Raw genomic sequence first — 19,962 nt, 5'->3', positions numbered from 1 at the left:
ATATTGAAATCGGTTCAGATTTGGATATAGCTCCCATATACATTTTCGGCCGATTTCATGTATTTGGTAGACCAAACACGACATGTATTTCCAATTGTAATGAAATTTAAAATAAGTAACGGAATTGGGAGCCAAAATGAATTTGTCAAATTAAATTGAAATCGGTTCAGATTTGGATATAGCTCCCATATATATTTTCGACCGATTTCATGTATTTGATGCACCAAACACGCTATGAAATTTGGAATGTGTAGCGGAAATTAAAACAAATATACATTTGTCAAATTATATTAAAATCGGTTCAGATTTGGATATAGCTCCCATATATATTTTCCGCCGATTTCACATATTTGATGCACAAAACACGATACGTATTTCTGATTCCAACGAAATTCGGCATGAGTGGCTAAATTTGGTACAAAAATAAATTTGACAAATTATATTCAAATACGCTCAGATGTGATTATAGCTCCCATATATATACTCAGCCGATTTCACATATTTGATGCACCCAAAGCGAGAGGGACAAAATCTGGTGCCAGCAAAAATTGCCAAATTATATTGAAATCAGTTGAGGTTTGGATATAGCTAACATATATATTTCGGCCGATTTCATACATATTATGCACCAAACACGATATATATGACCGATTCCAATGAAATTCAGAATGTGTGGCGGAATTTGGTTATAATAATAAATGTGATAAATTAATTGGAAATAAGTTAAGATTTGGATATAGCTCCCATATATATATTCTCGGCCGATTTCACATATTTGACGCACCAATTTCAATGAAATATGAAAGGTGTGGCGGAGTTTGGTGTAAAAGTAATTTTTTTAAAATTATATTTAAATCGGATCAGATTGGGATATGATTTTAATAAGAACCATTGACCCACAACGCCTTAGGCTAACACTAAAAAACAACACAACAATTTATTTGAAATATGCTTATTACGGCGAAGTATGTTGCTATCTCGAATTCACTAATTGCAATAGAAATGCCACTCTACTTAAAAAATTGCAGTTTCCTGCACGCTTGGTATTTGCTATGAAATAAATAAATCCAAGGGACAAACCCTTCGTGTATTCATGTCATGTTACTGCTTTTGTAATGATTTTGTTTATTAACGCATTAAAATAGTGCAATATTTTTTTTTTAATTTTTAAATTTGTTTTTCTTTATCCAACATATATTCGTAAATAAAATTTTGAATGCATATAAAATCAGCTAGTTCAGCTAGTTTATCAATATATGTGTTATTGTAAACCGCAAACGTCGGTTTTACATAGAAACCGTTGTTCTTTATTAACTTCGTTCTTGATTCAACTGTCTTTAACTTACGCCTATTTCATTCCCTTCGTTAATTTGTAATGTTTCATAATCAATTCTTTATTATGTAAGTAACAATCCATTAATTATAGACATGGAAGACATAACAACACCTCAGATTTTGAGTGAAATCACAATTGGTGCACTCTCTCGTAATTTCACACATTTCATATTGTGTTGAAGTCTTCTATGGGACAACTAAGGAAAAGATAAGGCTGTCAATAAATAGAGTAATACATTATCTATACTCTCTAACAAGATATTATCACATCAGTTGGAAAGTAAAACTTTCCAATTTATTAAATCCAGATCCCTGGTGTTGTTTTTTCCTTTTTTCTTATTGGATCTATTTCACTTTGGGCATTCAAGTAGATCCAGTCAAGTGCTTATTTTGGGGGCAAATGGTAATATGAACAAATCATTTGAAGTACGGTACGAGAGGTATTTAATGGATTTTTTTAAAACAATATGCACTGTTGAGTAAGACATCTACACTTAAAATAGTTCACCACTCCTGCACTTTATAGAGAACAATGGAAAATATACATATTTCAGAGAGTAGAATACACATTTTCTATTGCATCGGCCGGTCATATTAGAGTGTGAAATTGCTTAGATTTTTCAATTTTATCATACAAAATGTTCATTGTAATTTATTCTTGTATATAGAAAGTGGACAAACATTTGATTGGGCTTGTGTCAACTAATCCCAAATATAATTCATACGTTTTTATTATATATTATAGTTTTTGCAATGTTGTTAGAATAGTTTTCGACATCAACTAAATTTTCTAATGTATCCTTTTATCATAAAAACAGGATCTATTGCAATTGACCCTTATTTTTATAATTGCAATATATTTATTTGGTGTAGTTTTCAATGAAATAAATGCACTTACTAAAAATTTACCTTCCTGTACGAAACAAAATATACTTTATTGAACTCTGGAGTGGACACATTTGCAATATAATCATTATCGGCTATGCAGCTTAAAATTTCATTATTTAAATATTCAGGGGAAAAGCCACATTCTCTACGAAGAAAATTATTGCGGAGGAAATTACGAGGCAAAATTCGAAAAGCACACTGATTTGCATGATTTCTTGAGCTTTTGCGTTACGCTACGTTTGTCTATTAAATACGTTAATCAATGTCCATTAAATGTATGTAGTGGAAGGTAGGGTTTCGAATAGAAAATAGGACGAAGAACTGAAAAGAATTGTTTGTTTTTTTTTTTTCGAATAATCAATAATGTTAAATGTATATAAAGGAAAATCTCTCAAAATGCTTCAAGATGAGCAACATTGGTTACAGGCATAATAATTAGGCGGTTAAAGTTACAAGAAGTCGAGAAAATGGGAAGCTATTGTTCGTATCTAAACTATATATAGATGATATGCAGAAGTTCAAAGGGTCAAAGTAACGCAATCTGCACTCCAATATATATGTCCTCCAAACGAAGAAGAAAGTCAATAGAATTATCGTTGCTTAATTTTCACATGCAACTATACATTGGTAGTCAGCGAAGATATTTCGACCCAAATAGATAGATTTATTAATTCTGATTGAACTTGTGACGACAGAAAGTCAATCAACGGTTATGTTTTCCAATTCCAAAACGAGTCAATGTCTGGGAACTCGAAGAAATAAAAAACCACCGCACTTTTTACAACAGAAATTGAAAATAAGCTAAAAAATCTACTTCTTAATCGTTTAAAAATAAAATTACTCTAGGTTTAAGAACTTCTAAACTCATATCGAAATTAACTTAAATGAACAGCAAACATAATTAATATCAACACACATCTTACTAAGAGTTTCGCCCATTGAATAATTCGTAGGGTGTGTATAGATGAGGCGTTGTGGGGGAAAAGAAAATAAATAAAAACAACGGGTATAACTGGGGATTTAAAATAAAGCGTTTGTTGATTTATTTGGTGAATCAGTGATGTCAATCAGCATCCATGATTGACCGAGCTCGGGAAGTTGATGGATAAATTATATAACTTATACAGGTTGAAAAATTTATATTGCAATATCAAAGAAGATCTGGTGAAGCACAAATGTTTACATTTGTTTTAATTTAAATCCATACAATTTAACCTACACCATTTAAAAGGATATGTTATCTTTCTCAAGTAAATAAGCTTGTTTCTCCGAATTATGAGTAATAAGTAACTTAACATCATTTGTGTAAACTAACAATTTCGAAAAATGTATAGTAATAATATATCGATTTTGATAGACACCCTTCAAACAAAACTAGATGTGATCTTTGCTCAAATCAGTATAGCGTCAGTTTGATTACGCTTAACAAAACTTTTTTTTACCATTGAAATAAATTGTATAAGATTTGTTGTAGTTGAGAAATCACTATAAAAACATGCGCATATAAACTCAGTAAAGATTGAATTTTCAAACAATTTTTGGATGACACCTTATTTTGCAATGCATCTATAATTTGAGACATTTATTAGACTACCGTACTTGTGCAAAGGTGTTATATTACACTTTTTCCAGAAAGCAGGAAAGGAATAGTTAAACAATTAAGTTAAAAAGAAAGCTAATGTGGCTGAACAATACTTGAAAGTTGTATTAGGTATGCCGTCCGGACCTTAACTTTTAATTGACTTTAGGTAAATCTTGACATTGCACAAAAGGCAAATTTGAAGAGTTTGTGACGAAAATTATTAGCAGAATTTTATTGTAGGATTTTAGTATTGAAGGCTTTGAAGAAAGGTGTGTTCATTTATATATAAAATCAACTGCACATTCAAGATCTATATGATTATTACAAGGCATACAGGATAGTTTACGGAGGAGATAAGGATATCAAGTTTTTGAAAATTGGCTTCGTTATAATTACAAAAGTTTTGAATAAACCGAGCTGACTATCTTCAATTACATATTTGTGTATCATGGAAATACATAAGTGTTATGATGTATATTTTCAGGAGTGCATATCGGAGGAATCCTGCATATTTCAAAATGTTAAGTTACATTTAAAAATGCTAAATCGAGAATTCTATCATGGGAATTTGTTACACTGTATATATACAGGGTGAGATAAAAAAAACTGCAACCAACTCCAGCCTGCTGTTATTTCTAAGCCACTTATCCAACAGCTGTAAAAATTATTCCAGTGACAGCTCATTATATTGTACAAAAGCAATTGGTGAGTATTTTCCAGAAAAAAAGTTATTCGTGATGGAATTCAACCGTGATTTCTTTATATTTGGCTGGAAAACCACAAGTGGCTATCGTTAGAGCACTCCCGCATTTAAATGTGAATAAGTCTTTTGTGTCTTGTACCATCGCTCTTTACCGTGATACTGGTAGCGTAGCCCGTCGTCAAGGAAGTGGACGGACGAAAACAGCAACATCAGCAGAAGTGATTCGAAAAGTAAAGAAGCGACTTGACCGAAACCCCCCGTCGCAGTGGCCGAAAAATGGCTAGTGCGCTGAAAGTATCGCAATATTCCATTCGGCAAATATTGAAAAATGAGCTCGGGGTAAAGCCATTGAAATTCCAAAAAGTGCAAGAGCTTACACCGCAACAGAAAGAAAATAGACTCAAAAGAAAAGAAGTGGTGAACTGCCGAATGTTGTTGTTGTTGTAGCAGTAGTACATGTGTGTGTTTGTGTTCTGCTAATCTGGTTCCAGCTCCAGGTTTAGAAATTCGGCTACTTTAACGGGCTGTAGCCAGAGATCCTCTGGAGTGAGTTGGGTAGGTTTGGCTGAGCAATTAAAAAGGTGTAGCGTATTGTGCGGGCCTGTATCACACGCCGGGCAGGCGTCACGCACATCTTCATCAATTCGTGCCCAATACGAATTGAGGCGACTACACCATCCTGAACGTAATTGCGCCAAAACTACCCTGGTTTGTCTAGGCAGCTGACGTTCTTCGGCTGCAATGGATGGGGGGTGGACTCCGAGGACGGCATTCACTTTATAACTGCTAATAGCATCCGCGACTGCATCGGTGTGAATGCCACTCAGACCTGCCTGATAGGCTTCTTGATCTAGAGGCTCTCTCTTGTAGCGCTGGACCTCCCTCTCTAGATCATGTATGTCCTTCCTGACACGCCTGGGTGGGGGAGAGTTATCCACCATATGATGGTTGGGATGGCTCTCACGGTAACACCCAAGCAGGTACTGCAACGAAAGCATATGATTATGCTGACGTAAGGGAAGGACTTTCGCCTCCTCATGTAGATGGTCCACTGGTGTCATGAGGAGGCACCCTGTCGCAGTTCTCAGGGCAGCGTTCTGGCAGGTCTGGATATTCTTCCACTGCGTAGCACTAGTATTCGCAGACCACACTGGAGCCGCATAGTTGACCACAGACCGACCTATCGCGTTATAAGAGGTCAACAAGGTTTCTTTGTCCGCACCCCAAGAGCTGCCGGCTAGCGCCTTGAGGACCTTGTTCCTACTTTTCATCTTGTCGCAGATAGCTGTGGCTTGCGCGGACGACTTGAACATGCTGTCGAACGTTACCCCAAGAATCTTGGGGTAGTTCGTGGTCGGTATTAAATTCCCCTCGACCTGAACATTCAGCTGTGTTCTCATCTCCGCAGACCATGTGGTAAAGAGTGTGGCCGTTGATTTCGTGGCGGATATTTTCATATTCCTCGCGTGGAAGTATGCGGCAAGCTCCGCGAGATAGGGGTTCAACCTTTCGCATATGTCATCGACCACTGGACCCGACGCCATGATCGTACAATCATCCGCATACGTTACGATCTCAATGCCGTCTGGAGGGCGAGGAATTCCGGAAAGGTAGAGGTTAAACAGTTCCGGAGATATCACCCCACCTTGGGGAACTCCCTGTTTCACTCTACGGGCTTTGGACTTCTTGTTCCGGAATTCCACGTACGACTGGCGTCCACACATATAGTTGATTATCCAACGTTTCAAACTTGGCCGGAGGGTAGTTCTCTGTACGTCCTCAAACAGTGTGGCATGATTAACCGTATCAAATGCCTTTGATAGGTCAAGGGCTACCAACACTGTTCTGTCACACGGCCTGTTCTGGTTTAGTCCTCTACTAATATGTGTGGAAATGGCGTGTAATGCTGTTGTGGTACTATGTTGTGGACGGAATCCGTGCTGGTGGTTGGCAACTGCATAGCTTCCTCTAATGCTGGGGAGGAGTAAAGCCTCAAGAGTCTTTGCTACTGGCGACAAGAGCGAAATCGGCCTGTACGATTCGCCTTTACTGGCATCCTTGCCTGGCTTCAGTAGCGGGTTTCGGGCACTATGTGGGTGGCTAGCGACAAATTGAGAACTTTCGTTAAGTACTCGACTCCCGGCGTATCCAGCTGCTTCAACATTACCATTGAGATTCCGTCCGGGCCCAACGCTTTGGATGATTTAGCGTTACGGATGACATTTGCAACATCACCCATCGTAAACTGTGGTGGTTCCTCTTCGGCGGGAAGAGATCTGATACGACGTAGTACTCTTCGCTTCGCCCTATCACTCTCGGGGTGCTCGACAAATTGTCGGTTAAAATATTCCGCGCACCTCTTCGGATCAGTCACCGTTACGTCGTTAAAAGTGACTGAGGTCCTATCATCCTTTTTTCCAGGGTTCGAGAGCGACTTAACCGTTACCCACAGCTTACTTATATCGGTTCCAATGTTGCAGCACTTCAGATGGTCTAGCCACTTTTTCCTCTTATGCTCCTGTACCAACCGGTTGACTTCCACTGTCAAATCACTGATTCTAGGATCAGTAGGGTTGGTACGACGGAGATCATCACGCTCGTTTGCTAATCCCGCTGCCTCTGCTGGGAAGTTTGGTCTTATCTCGGGTATTCGACCAGCAGGTATATAGCGAGCGGCTGCAGCTCTGATGATGTTTCGGAAAATCCTCTCTGCTACCCGAACATCAGAAGGGTTGGGCAGTTCTCTGAAGCGGCGGTTGGTGAATTCTCTGAACTCTGGTCAGTGAGCTTTCCCATGGTTAAGGAAAGTGCGGCGTTCAGAGGTTATGAAATCGGGCGACCTGCTTATGGAGACGATTATCGGGAGATGGTCTGAGCCAAGAGAAATGACGGGTTGCCAAGTCACGTCATTTATCAGACCGGGTGACACTATGGTTAAGTCTGGCGAACTGTGACACTCTCCTCTTATTCGGGTGGGGGCATCCTCGTTAACCGTGCAGAATGTGGAGCAGTCAATCTGCTCTGCCAGCGCTGATCCCCTCTGGTCATTACCTAGGACGGAATGCCACAACTCATGGTGGGCATTAAAATCCCCTAGTACCAGGCGGTTATTGCCTACCAATAATGGGCTAATATCAGGCAAATAACGTGGTTCACAGCTATTAATCGGCGGGATATACACATTAAGCACCTCTACCTCGGCAGTTCCACACTTGACTGCTACCCCCATACATTCCATGTATGGGTCACTAGAGACTAGCTCAAGCGAGATAGGTCTGTACTGAACAGAATGGTGTAACAGGAACGCTAATCCCCCACCTCCACTTCTGGTGCGATCCTTCCTTAGTACGTTGTAACCATAACAACGTTGTAGGCTGCAATTTTCATTCAGCTTGGTTTCCTGCACCGCTGCGATCTTAATATTCCTCCGACTCATAAATTCCACTATCTCATCTATTTTGCCTCGAAGTCCGTTGCAATTGAATTGCAAGAATGATGCACAATCCGGAGTTGGAACAGCAACATGTGGCGTTAGGTGCTGCGGTGTTGGTTGCTGTTCTGGAGACTGCGGTGGAGTGCCATACTCCGACGACGTCTCTGACGAGGACGACGAAGAAGAGGACTCGCTGGGGACTACGTTACTGCAGCAAGTCGCAACATAATCCCTTTCGCTGTAGTCTCGCAAACGCCTTAATCCGGAACAGTTCTTGAAGTGCACCCACTCTCTGCATCCATTACATCGCACCGAGACAGATCTGTGGTGGATGACGTTCTGACAAACCGAGCAGAACCAAGGTCCGGGGTTTTCCTCAATCCCGGCACGGACCAATAAAATCCGGAGCAAGCATTCCGGGATATGCTGCTCCCAATGCAGAAAAATAAACAAACACAAACATGTACATACTGGGTTGGCAGCCGCTGGCCGAAACTGGAATCTTGTTGTTTCGGGTCAATCCGGTATCGTAGAACCCGCTGCCGTGGGATTGACTGCCGAATGTGGTTTTCTCCGATGAGAAACCATTCGTTGTCCAGCAGTTTGTGAACAAACAAAATGATCGTGTTTACTTGCCAAAGAGATCAGCTGAAAATATTATCGCGAAAATATTCTGGAGGGTGTATTAAAGACTTGGGCACGCAAACATTTTGGCCGCAGACCTTGGGCATTAATCAAGCAAGCGCTTCACCGGGAGTGGGCCAAAATATCGCATAGCAACATTCGGCCGTTTGAAGGCCATAATTCGTGCCAAAGGTGACCAATTAGAACAAATCTAAACTTATTCTAAAATTTGATGCTATATCCGAAATTTTTGGGCGGTATCCCCCCAAGAGCTAGTGCCTGTGAAGAGGATGCGGTCAGCTAAAGAGCAGCAACCCAAGACCTTATAGTAGCGATCATTTTCAAGGCTGACCTCAATGGGTTCATCAGCTAGAATAGCTGGGAAGATCCGGTATATTTACCTGTCTCGGATATCCCATGCGGAATGGTGGCTAAAGTTTGGATTCCACATTATATAACGGAGTTAAAGGAGATCCTGAAGCTTGTTGTGAAGCAGAATGCTGGTGTTTGCATTGGAAATTGACATGTGCTAAATTCTTTTACTAAGAACAGCGGGATGTTTGTTAAGGTAGGTTCAGACAAGGCCGGTGAGGCTTCCTTAGAAGCCGAATGAGATTGCTAAGATTTGGTTGCGAATGAGCCACTTTCGCATTGCAAGGCCGTGGCTGCTAACCCTCTTTGGGTCTAATATCGGCTTGGTTCAGGAGCCCTATGTATTCAAAAATTGGATCTCTGGGCTACACGGCAAGAACTATACGGCTTTTGCCTCCACAAATGGGGACAAGGTGAGGACCTGTAGACGAAGTAGTAGTGGTAAACCATTACTGATGTCCTCAATATACATGCCCTATAAAGACCTGTACCCACCAAACAAAGATGTTCTGGTCATGTTAAAGGAAATGAGCCCATCCTCTACACTCTAACATGAATGTCAGAGGTGAGTCGGTATTCAATTTTATTCTCAACAATAACCTTAGAATATCTAATAAGGATAACACTCCAACATTTGAGAATATTTTAAGAGTGGAAGTCATTGACATCACCCTCCCCAATATGGGCAACTTTGGGAAGTGCTCCTTATCAGATAAAAATATGATATATGGTGTGGTGTCAGACAAAGACTGGGACAACTTCAAATCCCTTACGACAGGGTTGAAACAGGACACTCGAGGTTTGGAATTAACCAACGATGTCTAGATAGCGGCGAATGTTGTCAAAAGTGTCCATCTTTCAAGTTATGAGAAATCTTGTCCAATCACCTGACATGAGAGGTAATCCCAACTGGTTTAGTGGGCTAAGTGGTCTTATTACGGGTTCAACAGCTTGGATCAGCTCCCTAGATTGCCCTGCGGAAGATGAGAGATTTATAGGAAGGATAATAAGTTACCCCAAGGTTATATCAATACCTTTCAACACTTTTAATCTTCTGATCCTGATGGCATTATTATACTGGCAATTTTGCAATATACACCTAAAACGTTGTTGGCCATCTTGCAGATTTTTGAGGCCTATCATAGGTTGTGCTACGTACCCAATCTACGGAAAAAGGTAAATGTCAGGAGCTACAATTTTGAAGAAAGATCTGGTTTCAGAAAAAATATATCGAAGCTAATATCACCTCAAATAAATCTCCCTAAATTTTTGATTTTATATATATGGCTGTCAACCCAAAGTTATCAAGATTAAAAAAGTGTGCCCTTTGAACCCGAAACCGAAACAGAAGTTTTAAAAATTACGTACCATTGTGTGTGGACTATAGTAAATACTCCATATTAATACTTTTTGCGAGAATAGATTATACCTTGTTAGAATGCCAAATATAAAATTACAGCTGACACAGTTGAACATTGAGGTACATATCTGCAAACTACTGAGAAGACACCTTTTTATGTGGGCCGAAAAAGTAATCTCAATACCAAACATTCTAGATAAAGTGCAATTATTGTGCCATATTACAGAGCTCTGCATAAAATAACGCAGTCTTGTTTTTATTTTAGAAGCTAGACGACCATCGTTAAATCGATTTATACTTTTATGGTGATTGAGAATATATAACTTTCGGGTCTCCGACCAATATTACATTTGTTTTGTTTGTTTGTGCGGATGCATATTTGACAACTTTATAAATTAAAAAAAAAAAAAAAACATTATTTTTGTAGGGTACTTTAAACCATTTATACTCTCTTCTAAATATAATTTAGCAATTAGAGTAATTCATTCTTTGTTTGTACCACGAGGCAAATTTGTCCCCCACTTCTGAAAAATTAAGAATAACATAATGCAATTTCAATTATTGGAACCCAATATACAAAAGCTTTTGTATTAATACTTGAAATTGATACTTACGCCTTTTCTTCCAACAGTTTATCAAAAGAATCCTTCCAGGCATCGTCAGGTAAAGTGTCCTCATCAAAAGAATTAAAATCGCCCATAATAAGTAAAAAATATACAAAAAAAGGGAACACAAATTGTATTTCAAATAATTTTAACTTATTTACAAACAACGCGCACTCAGAGTCTGTTGTTAATATTAAGACGGTTGTTTTTATTGTCGGCGTCGAAACCAGCATATTATTCTGCCTTTCCTAAATTGCAGCGTTCGATGTTTATCACCCATTACAAGTCTGCTTTTAGTAATATATGCTCTGTTCCAGAACCTGCAAGAATCTAATAGCTTTTTTCGATATCTAAAGGGAAAATCGGTAATCGTAGTAAAAACTTTCACATTCTTCCTGTTCTAAAACAGACTAAAGCTGGGAATACATAAAGCGCTTATTTGGCTGGCTTAAAGCTGGCTATAGACGAACGATAAATTCGAGCAATTTGTTGGGTTTGTGGTCGCGTTTTTACGTCTGTGGGGTAGTTTGCGAACAAAATGGCAAATTTTAAGCCATTTTGCCATTTCAGTTGCTCTTCAACCATTGTAACGAAAGGTCATGTAGTGCAGACAAAAAATGGCAAGCAAAGACTTTATGATAGAATTTTTTGATGTGTTAAAAAATGAAAATGCCATTTGGCAAACAAAAAGTGAAAAATATAAAGACAAATTAGAAAAACAAAAATCATGGGAAAACTCGTAACAAAATGGAAAATTTTTATAATCCCTTGGAGTAAGCATTTCCATATTTTTGAGCGTTGCTACATGGGAATGCTTTTTTCTTTCGAGCAGCCACTCTTCACTCCATTTTCTTTTTTTTCGATTTTTTTCTTTTCTTGTTATTTATTTTCCATGTCGAAACATGTATATATAATTAAAAGCGCAGCTGCATCAGCCACTGCATCGTCGCACATGTTTTTTTAAGTTTCCTATCAACAGAAAAAACCAATTGTTAAATAAAAAATTTTCTGCCACAAAATTCAAACAGAAGCACAAACCGAAGTTCAAACACAAAATGAACATCATCCGCTTCGTAGCATATGCTTACTCTTCAACGTCGACCGAATTATGATTTGTTCGAGCGTGTGTGGAGAAACGATATGCAATAAATCGCAGCAATAAATTTGCAAATCACACCAACAAATCGTTCGTCTATGGCCAGCTTAAGTCATCGGCTGGCTTCTTTGGAAATGAACAAAGGAGCCTAGGGCCAAAATCGAACAAGGTCAACCTAAAACTCCTTTGTTCATCTACGAAGAAGCCAGCCGATGACTTAAGCCAGCCAAATATGCGCTTTATGTATTTCCAGCCTAATACTTATGAACATAGTTAAAAAAAGTAAAAGTACGTTTACATACAAGATCCGTACCCGGATTAACTTCAATTATCATGACCAATCACAATAAATTAAAGGTATGTATTAAATGGTCGTATTCCTACAGCCGCCGGTCGCGGAAGCATAGCTGAGTGCTATCGGACGCGTCCACAGGTTGCGGATAGTGGGATATATCTATCGAGCAACCGCGAATTAAATAAGCAGTCGAATTTTTCTTCGACGGAATTATCGCGAATTATCACGCTGTTCCCACCGTATCAAATGCTGGAAAGCGGAAGAAAAAGAAGAAGAACCCCAACGGAAACAATGCCCCGGTGGTCCCAAAGGAGAATAAACCCTTTTCTCGTTTAACGATGAAGAGAGGACGGTCAAAGGAGGAACTGTATCCCGAGGCAAAGCAACCGTTAATGGGTAAACTTCCACCCGTAGTTGCAAGAAGGTACTTGTTAGACCAGTTCAGACAGCCTCTGTGGACACTAAGTCTGCTAAGGCCAAATCTGTTACCACCAACCCTCAACCTTCGAGCCAGAGAAAAAGAAAACATTCCCAAACCACCTACCCGGACAATCTCCGTGTAACGGTTATCGACCGAGCTGAGGCGGAAGGCAAAATCAGGCTAAAATTCGGCTGTGCTACCCTTTATATAGGAGTGAAAGTCATCTGCTGCGAAAACGAGGAGTCCAAAAACTTGCTCTCAACCGCAGTAGTGGGCTCTCAAGGCCTCTGTGATGGAAATTCCCTGTATGAAGGTATTTACAACATTGATGCCACCACCTTCGGTGGATCCGACACGCGTGCCCTGGTCCAGGAACCTTATATAGTCACAAATAGGTGACTGGGCTAGGGAATGAACGGTGCATCGCCTATGCCACCTCCAACGGAGAAAAGGTTAGAACGTGTATCGTTGCTAAAAAGAACTTAAATTTAATTTTAATTAAATTTTAATTAATTAATCATATTGAGTTGAAAAGTTTCAAACGAGTGTTCCTTTTCGGATCACCGGAAGATAACATTCCAGTTATCAGTAGAGGGATTGCATCAACAACCGCATAGGAACCCGAGAATGGCTCGAAGGCATGGAAGCTGAGATCTACTGGTAATATCCCAGTAGACTCCACCTTAGATGTGGACGAGTCCGTTAATTTTATAATAAAAATTCTGATTGGGCACCCGGCAAAGGTGCCAACCCGTCAGGTGCTCGAAAGACCTAGCCCAGCTCAGGAATACAAGCAGACGCTTTTATAATAGAGCCAACAAGACCAAACTGGGAGGCTATAAATCCATTGGATGCATAAAGCGGAATGATGCAATCTGTAATGACTAACTCTGGTCTAGAGACACTCAATCTGTTAGCCAGTTCACACTTTCCGAGCTGCTCCGATGCGGTAAATGAATGATTGGTAGATCGGTTTAGTCAGCATCATGGGGCAAAGGATGTAAGTCTGACTGAGAGGATTGTGGGATTGCACTCCTAAAATTTTGTGGGCTATAAACTCATACAAAATTTTCAAGTCACCGGGACCGGATGGCATTATTCCCGCCATGCTACATCATGCATCGACGGTAATAATACCATTCCTGGAAGTGATATTTAAGGCTTATCTGCGTCTCTCTCACATTCCATCACTGTGGAGGGAAGTTACAGCCACTTATATTCCCAAGTCTGGGAAAATAAGTCATGTACTTCCAAATGACTACAGACCTATCAGTCTCTCGTTCTTTCTATTGAAAACGCTGGAGAGACTAATAGACATTGAGATTAGATCTTTGATACCCTTGACCTCGTTGAGCACAGCTCAACATGCCTATATGAAAGGCAAATCTGTTGAATCAGCGCAACACGACGTCGTGGGTTATGTAGAGAGGGACATGAACAACTCGTGCTTCACTTTGGCAACCTTTCTCGACATCGAGGGAACCTTCAATAATGTTACACTCGAGGCAATTCATAGTTCCCTCACAAAACTTAGTATACCACCACTCCTGGTTGATTTGATTGATGATATGCTCAGCAGCAGAATCATCAACATCAGTAAAAGCCTTACATTCAGTAAAATCATTAATAAAGTCCAAAGAGTTGCATCGCTACTAATTACAGGCGTGTTTAGGACCACACGCCACTCCGCACTAGACACCCTACTCAACATAAAACCGTTAGGTTTATTTGTAGATGAACAAGCTGCTAGGTTTAATAGAATCAGTAGTTTTAATAGATTCAGTAGTTTAACCGAGTGTGTTTGACAAAACAATAGAGGTAGATTAATTTGCAAAATCTACCATGGCGCAATAACAAGGTGTTACAGCAAATTTTAGAAATCTGATGAAATGTCAAAATGTGTTTACAGTTTTTGTCTTTTTGATTTTTGTTTTTTGTCTTTTCTGTGATTTCAATTAGCTTGGAAGGGGGACCTTATTCATGGGCCTTGTACTCGACCTTTTTCTTTTTACAAATAAAAATTCTTTTCATATCTAAAATATTTACGTAAGAGGAGCGAATTATTTTTTACAAAAATAATAAAAAGTGAAATAATTTAAAAATCAATAACAACTAAAATTGGCACAAAAATAATAACTAAACTTGGCCCAAAAAAATTCTATGTCTTAAGGCACGGTAACACCGAGCAACAAATTTGAAATTCATACAAAATTGATTTGATCAGCACAATTGCTTCATCTAACTGTGGGAAACATCACTTAATTTGACCGATAGAAATATATAGAGTGTGAAAGAGAGACATAAGTAAAACGGAGTATAATTTATTTTTGAGGAATAAGTGCGTTACTAGAATCTATTTTTTTGGAATTTTTGTACGTTTGTATATACGCATGTTCATATACAAAACTAAATGTAGGGTAGTGAGTAGTGTTTGCGTGTGTTCTTTTCAATTATTTTAAAGTTGCTTATCATATATTCAAATTCAGTTGTAAAAAGATGCTTAAAAACTTTTATCAATTTGTGTCATATAATATATCTTTAATGATATATACACGGCACAATTACAGGAGGTAGAACAAAGCTACCCCCTAAATACATTTTTTTCTTTTGGTGCGCTTCATGGTATAATTATTACAGGTAACAGCAAGCCCCAGCTGATTTGACTCTATAGTAATACTAGTGTCAATCTCGATACGGCGTTTTGTTATTTAATTCCATTTCTTGATATACAATAGGTATACCCATATTTTTTGCCTAATAATATAAAAAATCGCCGTTGTACTTAACAAAACGCCTAAGGCGATGGTTCGGAAACTTTTTTGCGATAAAGGAACAGCGATACCACGTTAGATAATATATTCGTATATTTCATGTTTCCTAACATTGCAAAATATAGAATACTTTATGTATGTATACTGTTTGGTTTCAAAGGGGTTCAAAGGTCAAAAGGGGTGTTGCCTTTTCCGCGATTTTCTAGCGATTGCTTGAAGTGTTGAGAGATTAAGACCAATAGCGAACAACTATACATTGAGAGATTAGGACCAATTGCGAACAACTATACATTCAGGGGAATGATGTTAATGCATTCAAATTAAATATTTTAAGAAATATTCTTCTGCATTTTCAATTTAACAATCCAAATACCAAAAATGTATATTTTTGAAATTAAAATAATTTATTGAAAATTAATTATTTTGTTTACGTTTTTGGACACATAACTCTGACACTTGTATTACTTACAAAAACAAATTTGTATGTGGTTGTTGTTACGATTGTTGTACAACAACTCTTGCTATTACCTGTATTATTCTACCATGGGTGCGCTTATTATGTCAAAACGTATACACATATTGTGTATGTGTGTATATTGTTTTGAATAAAAAATACAATAATTTAAAATTATTTCAAATTCGGTGACAAAATAAATGAATATTTTCGACGTTAATGGGCAACACATTGTAAAATTTTGGAATACAATTATATTGTCCTAATATTATAGATTCAATCCAAAATTGCATTCTTGTTTCGCGCTTTTTCTCCAACATCAGAATTTTGTTAAAATATTAAAAATAAGCCAGAGCAACTGTTGCATATTTAAAAGTCTATTTGACACTATAAGACACCTGCACAGAGTTGCATTTTTTTAGTTTCTTTGAAGTTAAACAACCTTTTTTATTGGGCCATGGATATATATATATATATATATATATATATATATATATATATATATATATATATATATATATATATATATATATATATATATATATAGAAAATTATTTTGTAAAGAAATCTTGGCCTTCTATTAAGTATGGTGTTCTTTGTTAATTAATTCAAAAATATCAAATATTCATTTAGCATCATGTAACAAATGCATCGCTTTATATATGTATTGTCAACTTTTTAATTTTATATTAACCTGATTTTAAGGCAAAATGTAGCGACAACGTTTTTCAGCTGATATTTTATATTTGTTCTTGTTTGACCTTACAAAACATTTGCACGGTCAAATACATTAGTCTGTTCCAGAACTGAAAGAATGTAAAAGTTTTTACTTCGATAACCGATTTTCCCTTTATGACATCGAAGAAAATTTTAGATTCTTGCAGGTACTTGATTTTAGATTCTTGCAGGTACAGAGCAAATGTTTAGCCAAAAAACTAGGAAAATAATTGATCATAAGTTCATCACATTAAGGGCGCGCTGGTCAAATTTTTTGGTCTGTTCCAAAACTGCAAGAATCTAAATCTTTTTACTGGGATAACCGATTTTCTCTTTATGATATCGAAAAAATTGCAAAACTGGTGGATTCTTGCTGTTTCTGAAGCAAGGGATTTGTTTCCTCGTATATAATTGTGATTTCCCAAAATAACGGCTTTTGTATTTACCGTAAAATAATATTTGGTGGTCAGGTTGTACCAAAGAAATATTTGACATTTTTCGTCAAATATTTGTCTAATGTGACAGTACCTTTAGGAAAGCAAATTGTAGTTAAAGAATACATTTGGGAATTAAAAATTTTGTATCAAAATTTATTCAAATTTGTAAAAATTGTTGACATCGTATAAGAAAACATATAAAAATCTAATTATATTTGAAAAAACATTTTAATTTTTTTGACATATCAATGTTGCCAAGCGTTGATACATCTACCTGCATTCTTCTATCATGCAAATTGTATTAATTTAGCTTATTCATGGGGTAAAGAGTATGACCATCGATTAAGTGGTTGATATTTTCATGTTCCTCAAATGTTATGAATGGCAGGACCTATGATCATGCAATCATCTGCATAGGTTACTATCCCTATGCTGTCTGGAGGGCTGGGAATTCCGGTATGAGTATGGTGTGTGTTTGCATAGCAAAATGAAATGGAGAAAAAATAAAAACAAAAGTTAATTAATATTTTTCCCCACGGAGTAGTGGACTATATATTTTTTATGGAGTGGTTGTTCGTGGAACAAGATTACCTTCGTACAAAGGGTTTTTAGCAGTAGGACGTAATCCTATGCTTGATAGTACTCGTAGAGTCGGTAGAATGCTGTAAAGGCGGCAATTACAAACGTCACTCCTTCGGAGATGTCATTACCTTCGACATTTTGTACGAAGTACAAAGTCGTATTTAGAGGTAGTGGACATTACCTAAGGCGGAGAAAAATCACCCGTGTTACAAATATGTAATATTAATGTAATTTAATAAAACTTAAGTTTGAAACTAAACATTTCGCCGGCTTTTCCAACATTTCAAATTTTACGTTAAAGCTAGTTATTTCAATGTGAGCTCGTGCGGCACGATCGTGCCATGAATCGAGGGTCTGATCGTATTATAAAAATAATTGACAAAATAAAAAAAGTTTGTTTCAATTTTTCATGCGAGCTCATAGAGAACGGTCATGCAATGCCCGAAATGGAACCGATCGTATCATGAAAACTGAAAGAATGGGCTCGTAGAGCAAGACCGTGCAATGCCTCGTCAAGGTTCTGATCTGCTGAAGGTTGAACTCGTCGAGTTCTAACTCCGTAGGAGTGGCATATGATTTGAAATCGGCGTCGGACGAAAGTGCCGCTTTCTGCATTATATTTCGCTTCTCACATTCGGTTACATTTATGTGAATTATGGATCGGTGATTCAGCAACATAAATAATTATAGATGCATATCATCTGCTCTAATATTTGGCATCCAAAAGATGCCAGATGAACAATATGGGATGCCTCTTTGAAAATTAAGTACAAACGTATAGCCATTGTGCGGATTGAATTCATTTGCGTGACAAATAAAAAACAGGAACGTAGTCGATCCAGATGGTCGTTGACCAATATTTGCTTAGGAAGTATGAGGACGAAGTGTAGGCGATGGAATCTTTGCGTTTTCCTTGGGAAAACTGACCTATCCCTTAAAGAAAAAGTGTCCGTAGGGAAAGATGTGAGCAAAAATGACTCAAAGTCCCCAGTTTTTTCCCCAAAATAAGGAAAATCCCTAAACAGAAGGTTGTAGAGGGGTGTTTGGCATTGGGCCAGTAATGATCCAGCCGAAGACGGTGCTCTGTGCTATCAATGAACCTAGTACGTTGGTACGTGTCCCTGTAGTAGAATCTTCGGATAAAGATCTGCATCTAATAGTAGGTCAAGAGGACGAGAAGAAAAGGAATCAGGGTCGGAAAGGTGTCACGTTCAATGGAAATTGATGGAAAATTTTGTTCAATGGTCGGCAGAACCAGAAATAATATTGGTAGAAGTAGTAGGTAAAATTGCCTGATATGTATTTTTAACATTTGAAGTCGTGGAGACGATTGAGGCGTGGCCTCGCTGTGTAACAGCGTGTGATGCCGTTTATTGCATATAGTGCAGTTGTAAATGCTGTTGCATTTTAAAGTTTCTGTCCGTGAGACAAACAATTGAGACAACGGAAGTGTTTCTTAACTGTGCTGATTCTTTCAGGAACTGAAAGTCTAAGGAATTTATGACAAACTCTTAGATGATGCCTTTGTCGTGAACAAAGCACACATGATTTAGGCGAGGATGTACGAGGTAACCTTGAAAATGAGGAGCCCTTCGGGCCGTGAAGGAACTTGATGTATTCTTTGCACCATTCGTAGAAAGGGAACGTTTATCATTGTTTAGAGGTTCGACGTAATCGATGCCCTTAATGTCACGTAAGCAGGTCAGAGTTTGGATCCTTTCAGTAAGAAAGTGATCCAAATCTTTCAAGATTTTTTTGAGTACTTTTCTAGAGGCCGTTACAGAACAACCAAGTAACAGACATATTAACATAAAAATCAATTGATGACTGCAACATATCCACAAACATGTATTCTCCTTTAAACAAAATTTCAATGTCATCAGCAAATTCAACCGACATACAATTTTTATCATTAACATAAATCAGCAAATAATTAACATAAACGACACATAGCTTACTGATTAAATCGACTTGATTGATTTATCCTGTCGAATGTCTTTTCCAAATCAAATAATAATAGCACTGACTAAATTTCTAATATGTCAGAAAATATATTGTGCTACAGTTTAGTTGGCAACCCTGTTGTGATTAGTGTCAAAAATTGTGGTGCTCCGTGCTTTTGAAAAAATTATTAATTATATATTTTATTAAATTAATTAATCTGATAATAAAGTGTCTAAGACACGTTATTACATCTTACCTTTATAGTCCACTTTTGTTATCCCTTACTTTAGGTAAAGTAAACGATAAAGTTCACATTATCGGGTTTTCATTATGATATCTTTCG

The 19,962-nt window shown here is 37.8% G+C and overlaps 1 protein-coding gene across 1 annotated transcript in view; it reads right to left on the bottom strand.

The window, feature by feature from the left end:
• The window catches only part of LOC101895394 (serine/threonine-protein kinase haspin homolog), a 147,791-nt gene extending 136,630 nt beyond the window's left edge, over positions 1-11,161 (bottom strand). Inside the window, exon 1 of the mRNA XM_059128045.1 lies at positions 10,912-11,161. Within this exon, the coding sequence (XP_058984028.1) occupies positions 10,912-11,135 (224 nt within the window). The 5' untranslated portion in view covers positions 11,136-11,161. The remainder of the gene's footprint in view (positions 1-10,911) is intronic.
• Between the last annotated feature and the right edge of the window lie 8,801 nt (positions 11,162-19,962).

This window comes from Musca domestica, unplaced genomic scaffold, assembly GCF_030504385.1.
Source record: "Musca domestica strain aabys unplaced genomic scaffold, Musca_domestica.polishedcontigs.V.1.1 5, whole genome shotgun sequence".
Classification (NCBI taxonomy): domain Eukaryota; kingdom Metazoa; phylum Arthropoda; class Insecta; order Diptera; family Muscidae; genus Musca; species Musca domestica.
This window is presented reverse-complemented; position numbering and strand designations above follow the sequence as displayed.